Raw genomic sequence first — 13,543 nt, 5'->3', positions numbered from 1 at the left:
AGGAGCCAGCTTCCGCCTTGCTCCCCGAGTGGGACCATGCACAGACAGACTGCAACTGGTTCTGGTCTGCTAACCACATGATGGATAGGTAGATTTGTGAATGGGCAAGCCTCCAGAACTGGGGTACGTACATTCAAGAGGCATGAGGGAGTCAGGGCCAATCCTTTGGTCAGTCTTTTTTTTCCTTCCAGGCTGAGTTCTAGTTGAGACAATTCTGTAAAGGGAGAGGCTTTGAGCAATCCCAACATAAGGCCAACATAGGCAAGGCCTTGGCTCTTTGCCTTTCTGCATTTATTCTGTCCTGATTTAGGTGAAGGAGATTTGAGTTGGCCATGACCTTGTAAGCCATGAAAAGTCAGAAAGGGAGCCAGCAGGAGGTCTAGGAGCAGAATTCATGCCCAGGTTTGTGGTCATCATGCCAAGCATCAGGGCCCCAAGGAACGACCGCCAGGCCCCAGACCAGTAAATAGCGGCTGAGAGGCAGAATCATGCAAGGGTTATATAGTACTGGCAAGTAAACTTAGCAAGGTCAATGCAGAAAGTTCATCAAGTGGAGGCTTGCGCCCTCAGAGACTGAGGAGACATAGGGGAGAGGTATGCTCTCACGTGCCAGGGGAAAATGTTTGTAATTTCTACTTTTGCCTTGATAGTAAACATCCCTTTGCATAATGTAATTGATGTTAACTGGTTAAATGGAAGTGGGGTATTAAGTCCTGGTGGTTAATAATGAAGGGGAACACCAGACTGGAGGCCTGAGACAATACTATTAGACAAGAGATACCCCTAACACCTCAAGGCTACCCCTAGAACTCCCAGCTGTGCTCTGGGAGAATGAGGCAGAACCTAAAATGCAAATGGTAACTGATATGTGCCTTCCTACCTCAGAAAACAATTCTGGATTGGCCGGGGGGGGGGTGGGGGGGAATATATTGTAAACCTGAAAGTGCTATCAAAATGAGACCTAGATATCTTGTGATATCAGAGAGAAAAAGGTCTGCATGGGTCAAGAAACTGAATCAAGAAATGGAAAGTGCTGAGTGCAGCTACTGAGCTGTGTTTCTGTCTTCCAAGTGACCAAGAAGTAAATTAACAGAACTGGACCAAAATCATCACCTTGGGACTTGAGTTCATGCTGATGAGCTCCTAAAAGAATCAAGGCATTTCCACAGAGAAAGGGAATGAATGATAGCTGTCACCAAGTGTTTGGGGGCCTGGCACATGGAAGAAAGATTATTAGCTTTGCTCTATTAATCACCAAGGGTAGAACGAGGAGCAAATAAGGGAAGCTGCAGAGACATTAACACAGGTTTGATGTTAAGGAGGAATAAAATTCTCATTACTCATACTCCCTCCAAGCTGAATGAGCTCCCTAGAGGTGGCAGACGCCTCCTTGCTGGACCGAGCTCTTCAAGTGAAGGCTGGCCAACCCCTGCTCGAGCACATTGGAAAAGAAATTTTCATTTATCAGGTACAAGCCCCTAGGAGTCATCCCAACATTGAAACTCTGACAATCAGAATCTTTCTTCCATGCCTCTCAGACATATGAATAATGTTATTATTTATATGCACAATAATAATGATGACATTTACATTTCTTTAAAGTTTGAAATGTACTTTATTTCACTTGTCCCTTGCAACAATTATGAAGTAGAGGACATTATCACACCCATTTTACAGATGAGGGAAACTGAGACTGTGAGACATAAAATGATTTGTCTAACAATAGCTAACGAGCTTTAGAGGCAGGATTCGAACCTAGGTCTTACCGAATAATTTTCGCACTCTAACCATTTATATCACACTGCTTCTCTTAATATAACATACAAAAGCATCCATTTCTCTTTTTTCTTCTCACTATCTACAGTAGATTTGAGAATTATTTATGTAAAATTCCACATTGTACCCCTAAGCATATTCAGCAACCTTATACCCATATCTCTGATGGCTCAGGAAAGGTGAACATGGTCTTCTTGGTTACTAGCCAGGCCTCTAAAGCAGCCCACTTTTTTTTTCTTTATGATTTACAGGCATCTCTTGTAGCTGAGGAAGACTTGGGGGTCTTTATCACCACTGGCTGAAGCATAGAGACACATGACCCCCCCCCCCCCCACCAATGGAGCCCAATACACTTTTAGAGGCTCCAGCTTTATGGAAAGCTTAGTTGGCCTTTTTTTGGTAACATCCAACCATGGATCTTCAGGCTGGTGGTGGGGGCTAAGTGAAAAGCAATAGTCCTTTACATACTTGAACCTGGCCATCACATCTTTCCTTCCCCAGGCTAAATACACGCAGTAGATATTTAAATAGACCCTTATATGGCTTGGCCTCAAAGCTCTTCACATTCTGGTTGCCCTCCAGTTTATCAATGTCCTTCCTAAAATATGGTGCCCTCAAACTGAAGACAACAGTCTAGATATAGCCTGACCAGGGCAGATGACAGTGGCATTACCACCTCCTTTTTCCAAATGTTAAAACTATAGAAATGGAAGCAGTGAATCCTGAGAGAGTGCTCTACCCCTCCCCCCACAACTGAGAGCAACACTGGAGGGATTGGAACAATGCGAGAGGATGCATCTGACCAGGAACACAGAGAAGCACCCACTAAAGACCAACATGCGCATCAATGGGTGCTGAAGAAGAGCCAGCCAAGGGGCAAGCACTTCAAGCTGTATGACCCCAAGGAAAGAATTCCATGAGCCAGGAAGTGAGAGCTTGTCCAGTGGCCTTCTCTCTGCATGCATCTCACTATCATCATCATACTGTTAGAGGTGGTTTATACTCTTGAAATATATAAATACTCTTGCCCTGCATACACACAAACACTCACATACTCTCTCTCCACATACACATTCACATATACATATACACACTCACATACACACTGTCACATACACACGCTGACATGCACGCATATACTGACACACACACACTCTCCCTCTCACATATATACATTCACATGCACTCTCTCACACACATACACTCAACCACTTACACACTCTCACACACATATACTCACACCCACCCATTTACATACACACACACACACACACACACAAATAAAATCAGGAAGGGGCTGCATGATGTAATGAATCCTGAGATGACCTCAAAGGTAGGCTGATGCGGGTTCAAGGCTCACCTCTGCTCCACACTAGCTAGGGCATCTTTGGCAAGTTACCCTCCCACCATCCGAGGAAACTCTCAAAAGCTGGAAGTTACAGAAAAGTTAGGGAAGTGTCTCATTGAGAGCTCCCAGCACTGATGAAATCACAACTTTGAAAGCTTTTGAAATGCATATTCATGTGGGAGTGGGGACTTAGAGATGCAAAGAACCTTGAAGGAAACCTAGTCCATCCTTTTCATTTCACAAATGAGGAAATTGAGGCCCAGAGAGGTCCATGACTTAGCCAAGGTGAGAACAAATAGTAAGCCCTTTGCATTCATATCCACAATTCATCACACCATCCCAAACTGTCTTCACACTTTTGAAAAGTAATTCTGATCATTTCTTTTTTAACATAAAAAAATTACCATAATTAAAGCAGCCAACACAGTCCTCATATTTAAAAGTGCAAATCCTGTAAGGGCAGATTTGCCTGTGGCCGATGGCTATTGAGACAGCAGGTGTGTTTAATTATTTCACTTGTGTGGAAAGTGTCACAGAATATCTTCCCTATGGTGGGCCCTTCAATCAGCAATCCCATGAACTGGACTAAGTAGTGTAAGAATTGTTATGCCCACTTGACAGATGAGAGGCTTGAGAATCAGAGAGGTTAGGTAGCCTGCCCAATGTCACACAGCCAGGACTGTGGCACACTGCGCAGGCTTTTGCTATATTTCTTCCTTTAGAACAGACTTCTTATGTAGAATGTTTTAAAAAATATGTGTAAACAACAGCTAAGAATTTAGGTTTTCCAACAGTTTTCTGATCTGTTCAGTCTTTATTAACTAAAGATGAGAGGCACTGAACAAAGCACAGAGCCAGATGTTGTAAGGGAAAGAACAATGGACTTGGGATGAGGAAGCCCTAGGTTCCAATTCTGCCTCTGACACGGATTGGCTGAGTCACTCTAAATGAATCACTCCCTTTTCAGTGATAGTAACAGGGACAAAGACCAGGCCTTTGAAGTCATTGGTCCAGGGAGCTCCTGAGTGAGCAGAGTCCCTCTGCCACTTCAGCTCCGCACCTTCTTGTTGCAACTGATAGACTTGGAGAGTTGTCTGGCCACTCCCTAAGAGCTGTGAAGACTCTGCCCAGATCACAAAACCAGCATGTGCTAGAAAAGGGACTGGAATCAAGGTCTTTCTGTCTCCAAGGCCATTCTCTATCCGCCATGCTATGGTTCTTCTCTCCAATGTCAATCAAATTGGCAAAAGGCATTTAATTCTAGTGATCAGCTCCAGTTTATCTTCTCTCAATCATTATGGGTTATCTCTCCTATTAGCCTGTAAACTTCTTAAAGGCAGTGACTACTTCTTTGTATTCCTAGTGCTTAGCACAGAGCCTGGCACATAGTAGGTACTTAATAAATGTTTATTAACTGACTGATTATTAAACCCTTATAGTCAGGCACCAGGCTAAGTACCAGGGATGCAGAGAAAGGGAGATACGTGGTTCCCCATCAAAGAGCTCACAGGCTCCTGGGGAAGACAACAGGCAAACCTCAATGGATGATTGGCAAAATTATGGAAATTCCTTCCTGAACATTGAAATGCTGTTTAAATGTGACCAATTTTAATGTCGAATTTAATATGAACTAGAACCAAAGTCAAGCACAGCCATCTCTATTCAAGCATACATTGGAACAAGCCCTTATGTGGAATATTTTCTCTCTTAACACAATGTCTGGCACACAAAAGGCAGATAATAAATGCTTGTTCCATTCAACTGAGCTGGCTCGTCTTCTAGCTACACTATTTTATTGGGCACAGGGTCATAGGTGCATTTGTCCCCAAATGTGCCAAAGTGGACATTCTATGTGCTCAAGGACTCTGATTTACAAGGAGACATGCTTCTCCCTAAGACGGATTTCTATTACCCAGAAATAAAGCATAATTCACATCAATCCCAACGCCAATACAAAACCAGCTTCATCAATCTTTGTAGACATCCCTACTGAGAAAAGATACATAATGGAACTAAACAGGAGAGCCATATTTGAAAATGAAGGGCTTTAGGGAAATTGAAAACACATATTTCCATTTTCCATTACATCTGATTAAGGTAGATGTGACACTGAATCGGCAAGCAGAGGTAATAGTACTCACCTTGAGAAGACAAAAAGACAAAAACCCAGATGATGGGGTCATGATGGGGTTGGGTTTTTGTGCTTTTGTTTTGGTTTTTCTCAGCACCATTTTGAAAATGACCCTTAATGGGGTCGCATTTCATATATGCTGGTTTCAAGAGAATGAGATTCCATGACACACAGTTTCCGCGGTATCTTTGATGAAGTAATGGGCGACATCCGAGAGCAAAAGTGCCTCTGGTGAATTTTGAGACTTGATGAAGGAGCTTACCTGTAAGTGCTGGGAGTTGTCTGTCATGTTATCCTCTCTCCTTCGTACTTCTTCCAATAACTGGGCATTCTTCTTTTTTTCCAGCTGTTGGTTGTGCTTAAGGTTGGCCACTTTCTTACTTTGGTCCTTCATATGTCTAAGAAAAGCATACATGAACACTTGTGAATTCCAGGGGCACAGTAAAGTGTGAATATCACAGAAATGAGACTGCTCTTGGTATTACTTTGATATCTATATAGCAGAAATAGATGAGATAGAATAAAAAGTACACGTTATGAACTTTCTTTTAAAAGAATGGTTCAATTAGTACCTTTGGATAAATACTACTCTTTGGGCTAAATAGGCCACACATTAACCTTTACACAAACACATCAAGGGTCCATATTTCATTGTTTTTGGATGTCCATCCAACAATATCTGCAGCTTAATAGAGAAGTCTTAAAGGGATGCTTAAGAACCAGAGAGGTGGGATGACTGGCTCCAATGGAGTATATACATAAGCAGCTATATTGCTCAGTGGATAGAGCACTGGACTTTGAGTCAGGAAGATCCAGGTTCAAATCTTGGCATTACCTTTAGCAAGACATTTAGCCCCTGTATCCCTTAATTTCCTCATCTGTACACTGTGGATAATAACAGCACATTCCTCCCAGGGTTAGTGTAAGGATCAAATGAAGTTTTTAAAGTACTTAGTACAGTGGCTGGAACACATTAGGTGCTTAATAAATGCTCGTTCCCTTCCCCACCTTCCTCATCCACCCTAAGGTTTTCTCCTTCTTGAAATTATTTTGTATTACTTTTTATTCATTTGCTTGGGTATATATTATCTCCCCTTAATATGATGTAATTTTATTGGGGTAAGGAAATCTCGTTTTAACGTATGTATCCCCATCTTCGAGCCTAGTACTTTGTGCACAGAGTAAATACTTTAAAACTATTTGTTAAATTGAACTGAATTCCAGACTCCTAGTCCAGCTCTTTACCCTCTGAAGCACATGGCCTCCTAATTAATCAATTGAGACAAGGAAAAAGCATCATGAACCACAAGGAAGCTCGGAACACATGTCAAAATACCAAGATCAGGATTTTAAGACAGACTAGTTAATGAGAAGATTGGAGGATAGTGAAAATCCAAGTCACAAGGTTTATGCAGAATGGGACACCAGTACCTCCATGGGCAATATGAAATGTTTTTATTCCTGCAATGACAGCAATTGTTTAAACAACATTGTTGTTCGAAGACAATGTTTTTAAAAGAGATCAAATAAGTAAATTTAATGAAAATTTTTCAGGGTGTGAACGGAGGAGGTTCTAAAGGAAATCATCTTCAAAAACAAAGATTTGCCTGAAATTTAGGTCAGGGCTCCACCTAGCACACCACTCTGCTTCTCATATACAACATATCTTGATTTAATCCATCAAAGGATCATAGATCTGAAGCTGGAAGAGACTGGAGAAGCCATACAACCCAACATCCTCATTTTACAGATAGGGAGACTGAGACTTCGAAAAGTTAAGTGATTTTCCCAAAGTCACACAGACTGTAACTGTGTGACTGAAAAAAAAAAAAAAGACAAAAAAAAAAACTGTGATTAGAAAAAAGGGTGAGACTTGAACCTGGGTCTTGTGACTCCAAAATTCAGTCTTCTTTCTTCTATATCATGCTATTTAATTAGAGGAAGCAGGGACTAGTTTGTTGCTGTTTGATTGCTTGCTTAATTGTGCCTAGTTTTGTCATTCTTTGTAAGATTAGTACTTAGCACAGACCCTGGCACATAGCAGGTACTTAATAAAATGCTTATTGGGAAGGCCTCTAGCATGCCGAAAGCAGTTTCTGCTAGGGAGACAAAGGAGAAGAACAACATTGCACAGGACTAAAGGCATGACCATTGTGCCCTTGGTCCCAAAAAAGGGAGCACCTACACCAATGGAGTCTGGGACTTACTGGAGCTCACAAATACAAAACCATAGGCAGTAATAGATAACCAGTAACTGGAACTACCCTACAGCAAATTAATAATTTTGCGAAAGGAATTAAAATAATCATTTTCCTTCTAAGAGCTCAAAGACTTTCAAAAACAAAAAATAAACCAACTGTGCAACGTCATTGGCCCCTGCATCTGACCACAACTGCTCAAAGAAACCCAGAGCTCATAAATCAATCTGTTGGACCCAAGGCTCCTCTTAATTATGACTCTATAAAAGTACAAGGTATGGTATGTAGGGTCAACCAGACATTCTTTTAGGATGATGTCTCCAAAGGAAAAGAAGCACTGAGGCCCTCTTCCCAAATTCCTACTCCTCCTATCTCAGCTACCAGAGGTGATAACTGGAGTATGGCTGGGGAGGGGACTCTCAAGGCTGAACTACTCCCTAGGAGGTGAGTGCATCTTTCCTTAAGGTGGACTTTTTCTTCAAAGAAATACCTCAATAAAAACCAAAGCCAAAAGGTACCAGGCACCATTATTGAGTTCGTGGGGTAAAAGAAGCCAGGGGTGCACTGGGGTCTCCCTTGAACACAGCCCTCTGTCTCCAAAAGGCAGCCTCACAAACCAAGGACATATCAACTTCCAAAATTCAGTAACCAAGAAGAAATTAACCTTCAATTAGTGAGCTTTCTTACTGACCAGTGAAAACAATCTACAGCTACAGTCCTTGGGCAGGCAGAGGGATTATTTTCTATAGCAAATGCTGCCAATTCAAATTAAATTGGGAAAGTTTCCCATAATTCTTCATGTGTTTATTGGCATTGAAAGGTAACTTGCTAAAATGCCCTTAGGCCCAATGTCAAAAGGCCTAGGGATAGGGCCAAGATGTTCCTGCCATTTCCAAAACCCTGCTGTGCAGCGGCTCACTAACCTTTCTGTAAATGGCAATCCTTCTTTCTGTCCCTGACTTACCTTATGGATGTTTTGCCACCTTCCCTCATCGTTCTAGGACCTGCTCTCTCTCTCAGCACTCTCTGTCTCTTTCCTTCCCCGCCCCTCCCACACCCTTCCTCCATTCCCTGCAATTCGGCAAACATTTATCAAATATCTACTATATGCAAGATACCATATTAGGTCCTGGAAATACAAAAATAAACCAGTCCTTACCCCCAGTGTGCATACATTCTACTAGAAAAAGCACGGAATCTGCTAAGCAAATTGGTGACAACTCTTCCCTAGGCTTGAGAAAAATGCTACCCTAGGTTCCAGGTATGTTGTGGGTCAGAATCCTCTCCAAACCGCAGCTCACAAGCCCCTACTGATGTGTTTACTTTTACTAGTCAACCAGAGATTATAGCTAGTTCCCAGAAAAGGCATTGAAATAGTGTAGCAATAAAAGTAACAACAGAACATTCTCCCCCATAAACACTGAGCTTATTCTTCAATAAATAAACACGCCCTCAGTGGGAAGAGTGGCCTTAAAGGGATCACATGTGGGGTGTGCTCACAGCCAGGGCATCTGCATAGAGCAGAGCACATACAGGGAATACGTAGGGTCAGTGCATATAGATGGAAGGGTAGCTTATACCTGTGATACAGTAGAGTTACAGGTCTCTTCTGATAATAGCATTGTCCTGCCTTCTGCTAAGTCCTTCCCCTGATGGACATCAAATCTTGGAAGATTACTGCTGGGACTAATTTATAGGTTTTATCTATGGTGCTACCTTATCCAAGCCACCGGCTACACTATCAATCATTGACTGGGGGTGATGTGGTTGGCAAACCGGTCCCTGCAGGTGAAGACCACAGCACCCCTTAGAAAGCTCTCTCACCCTGTGACTATGAAGCTCTTTCCACAAGCAGATTGAGCATAAAAGTTAGCAGTGTCCCTGACTGAGATCATATTTGCAGAATTGGGTGGATCAAGACAAGCTTTGAAGAAATCAGGGGATTTTAAGTAGTAAAGGTGACGAAAGTCATGCCTATTCTGAGGTTGCTGAATGTTACCAGAGAGAATCACAAAACCGTGTTGATGGGATCCCTATAACTACTTCCTTGACCAACTAGCTCATGGCTGCCCCTTTTCTCTTATTGGATCATTAACATGTTTACACCATGGCTTATCAAATTCTTCTTTTCTTCTCAAGACTCCAACTCCACCCCTTCCCCCCTCACTGTCAGGAGATAGCCTTGCCTACTACTTTATTGAGAAGATGTAGGGCATCTCCACTCCCTACCCACAAGTCCTCACCTCTCCTCTTTTCCTTGAACCTCAGAAAGAAAGTCTTCTAGCTAAATGCATCCTCTTCTTCAATAATCTTAATTGCATCCCCACCCTCCATGATCTTAATGCTTCTATGTTTAACCTTCTTACATCTTCAATATTTTCTTCCATTCTGGTCCTTTCCCCTGAGTCTACAAATACACTCATGTTATAAACAAGGCAGACATAAAAAATGTGTGTTTAAGAATATGTTATAAGGAAACACAATTTCATAGCTGGAAGAGACTTTAGCAACCATTTCTCCCTATGACATACTTGAGAAGTTGACATCCAGACTTAGCTTGACCTCATCCAGTTTGAGTCTCAAGTTTGGAATAGTTGAGAATGACAATAAGGAAGTTTTTCCTGGTATTAAACCTAAACTTCCCTCTTTTTAAATTCTAACAATGCTCCTGATTCTGCAATTTGGGGAAAACAGGACACATCCAATTCTTCCACATGGCATTCCATCCAATCTCAGGTCCTGCCTAGGTCTTCTCATCTACAGTGTAACTATCTCTAGTTCCTCCAACAGATCTTCATGTAGCAAATAAATACAGATAGATAGAGCTGTTATAGAAACACAGAATTACTCCATGTTCTTGCAAGGATCTGCATCTCTGTTGAGGAACACTAAAGCAGTCTTCTTCACCCACAGGAAGGATTATTACGTTCATGATCCTGAGAACCCATGCATAGAATTTCCCATTTGGAAGAAAGCTCAGCAGCCATCTAATCTAGTCCAAGCAATATGGACATGGAATCTCCGCTATAACATCAGCCATAAGTTATTGTCCAGTCTTTCCTAAAGGACTTTCAAGCAAAGAGAACATACCAGCCCCAAGATAGACTGTTCCACTTTTGGACAGCTTGAATTTTTAGCAAATTTGTGAAGATGCGAAGCTTAAATTTTCTCTTAGTGTTTTCCAGCCATTACATCTACCTCTTTCACTGGGGACAAAACAACCGAAGCCTACGGCCTTTCAAGACCCTGCAGACAGCTCTCGTCTTTCTCTCACCAAATCTCCTCTTTTCTCCAGGCTAACCATCCCTTAGTGATCTTATCCAATACTCACTGGAGGGAAACTTAGAGATCCTCCACTTCACCTCCCTCGTTTTATAGAGGAAACAGGTCTGAAGAGGTTGTGACCCTGGGCAAGTCACTTAACTTTTCTAAGGTTCAATTTTCTCCTCTGTAAAATGGAAATAATAAGGTAATGTAGGTTGTAAGGAGTAGATCTGAGGTTCGAACCAGCCCTCTAACTATAAATCCATCAATCATCATCATCATCATCATCATCTCACCCTTATGTAGGTCTTCATGAATCCAAGCAGGCAATAGATCCTTTCCCCGACCAAGCAGTCCCTCTCCTCTTTACCATAACCCTACTGACTCTATGGAGGCTGAGTTATTTGCAGACTTGTCTCTTTCCTTTTAGAAGCTACTCCAAGTGTTTCCTCCATTTTGGTCAACTCAAGAACTGTCTGGCAGACTGCTGCATACATGGGTGGAACTCCATAAACACTGGCCACGCGGAGATAAATTGGCCACTTCTAATTCTTACAAAGACCATTTTTTGGAGGAAATCAGCTCCTTCTCAACACAAAACATTACCTTGTATGCATCATAAAATATTAAACTATCATTTAAAAAATGGAGCCTGCTAAACAGGTATATAAGTGTCAATGTAATGGCTCCATGTTTGATACCAGTGATGGCCAGCTCTATCTCTGCAAACACTAACCTAAATAAAGTCAACCTGTCTGAAATTGCCACCTGCCTATAGCTCATCTTCCCTGGCAGCAGAGAAACGTAAAGAACTTCACTAGAACACAGTAATCCCCCTTAGGAAAAAATGCATCAAGTATCCAGGAACCTTTGGGAGAACCTGAGGGCTTCATACTTTTCCACAATGACGAGAAGGGCAATGGCCTTGACCTGGAAAAGACAGTTAAAGAAGACGTTGCCTTCTAAGAATTTCCTCAGCCTGCTTTGTGGGAATGGTTCTACCCTGAGCATGGGAAGGAATCATAGACCCTATATCTTTTCCAGCTTGGCTATGCCACCTGGGGAAAAAGAGCAAGTAGGGTATGAGAGCCACCCAAGGCTTTGAATGCCAAGTAGACTTGATTCTCCTGTATTAACCCCATTGATAATAATAATAATAATAGTAATTCACATTGATTTAGCAAAACACCTTAAAGACATGATCTGGTAAGAGTATCAACTGGGTCCAGGTAATCTGGCATGAAACTGAAAACTGCCATGAAAGTCAGGGCATACATGAATGTTTCCACACTCCAATGGACCCATGATCTCACCGGTGAGGACATTCTGTCCAACATTGCAGACCGCAGCCCACGACATGCGTCAATATGTCAAGGAGCTGTGATTTCATCTGGGCAAGAACTCTCTCCACCCACACAGGGCAAAAATAATTAAGTAAAAGTGATGATCACTAAATTGGTATTTCCATATTACAATGAAACTTTTCTAGATCATCCATCTAGAACATCGCAAAACAATTCTTCACCTCCTTCTGATTTCCTTCAACACACTCTCAAATCCTTTCCTTTTTTTTCACATCAAGTTCATATTCTGCTGTGGGGGTTGGGGGGGGCGAGGGCACTGTACTCCTTTGCCTTGAAGCTCACATCTTCCTCATCATGCCAAAGTTCCTGAGGTTCTTTTAAAACCACTTTAACCATAGCAACTTACGTATATCATGATGGCGGAGCTCCCAGGAATAATTGACGCATCAACGAAACTTTTTCCAAGTACGTACCCCATGAAAACATACATCAACAATAAATGTATATTATTTAGAGTTTTAACATTACTCAATCTCCTTCTAAAACTCAGTCCTATGAAAGAGAACAGCAAATAACAAATGAAAGTGGTGGAAGAGAGGGAAATTGGTGAAATATAAAGAATGGCAGGATTATTCCAGATGAGGAAAGTTTCTAGAGCAAAAAACCCAATGGACTTACCCAAGGGCATAGGAAGAGAACAAGGTCTACAATCCAAATCTAAACTCCTACACCTAAGACTCTGCACTCTATCACCCTGCTTTTCAACCATAAATGAGAAATGAACTGGGCCATGGGAGAGGGGGGAAAGGAAGAGAGTGAGAGAAGAAGAGATGGGGGATAAGCTTTTTTCTTTTGTAAACATCAAATTCCAGAAACATTTTCTGTAACACTATGAACGACCAGGCATATTTATCATACAACAATAAAACCTTAGGTTAACTAAAAAAAAAAAAAGAAACTGGCTAACAATGTTAGTATGAGGCTTGTATCCTACCATCAGAATTTTCAGTTCCATTCATATTGTCCTAGAGCCAGAGAATGAAGGGACTTCAGTGGTCATATACTCCAACCCTCTCATTTTTCAGATAAGGAAATTAAGGCCCAGGGATTTTAAGTGACTCACCCAAGGTCACAAAGATACTAGTTATCAGTGGCTATTATTGAACCCACACCCAGTGAGTGTTGCTCTATTTTATCATGCTAATCCTAGAGTTTTGTGTTGGTCTCCAGATGGGCACTTGCCTATTTTTCAAGGCACTTGGGAGAAAATGGATGAGAATCTAAGAAGATAAGACTAATCCCTCTGTCACAAGAAAGGCCTTCAAATACTTAAAGGCAGCCAGTCTTAGCCTCTCTGGGCCTTTTCTTCAGGATAAACATCCTCAGTTGCTTCCCAAGTCCTCTTATGGCATGGACTCATGATCCACTTCTACTCCGGTGGCAATCTTCTGGATATCCTCCAGCTTCTCAATGTTTTTTTTTTCTTTTTTTGCCCCTAAACTCTGGCTCCTAAAGCTGAACA

The 13,543-nt window shown here is 41.8% G+C and overlaps 1 protein-coding gene across 1 annotated transcript in view; it reads right to left on the bottom strand.

The window, feature by feature from the left end:
* Nucleotides 1-4,575: 4,575 nt before the first annotated feature.
* Nucleotides 4,576-13,543, bottom strand: part of ERC2 (ELKS/RAB6-interacting/CAST family member 2) — a 254,252-nt gene continuing 245,284 nt past the window's right edge. Inside the window, exons 12-13 of the mRNA XM_036739687.1 lie at nucleotides 5,518-5,653; nucleotides 4,576-4,638 (exon numbers count right to left, since the gene is read on the bottom strand). Of these exons, the coding sequence (XP_036595582.1) occupies nucleotides 4,576-4,638; nucleotides 5,518-5,653 (199 nt within the window). The remainder of the gene's footprint in view (nucleotides 4,639-5,517; nucleotides 5,654-13,543) is intronic.

The sequence above is a fragment of the Trichosurus vulpecula genome, chromosome 9 (genome assembly GCF_011100635.1).
Source record: "Trichosurus vulpecula isolate mTriVul1 chromosome 9, mTriVul1.pri, whole genome shotgun sequence".
NCBI classification, from domain to species: Eukaryota; Metazoa; Chordata; class Mammalia; order Diprotodontia; family Phalangeridae; genus Trichosurus; species Trichosurus vulpecula.
The sequence above is the reverse complement of the archived record's forward strand: the minus strand, read 5'-3'. Positions and strand labels throughout refer to the sequence as shown.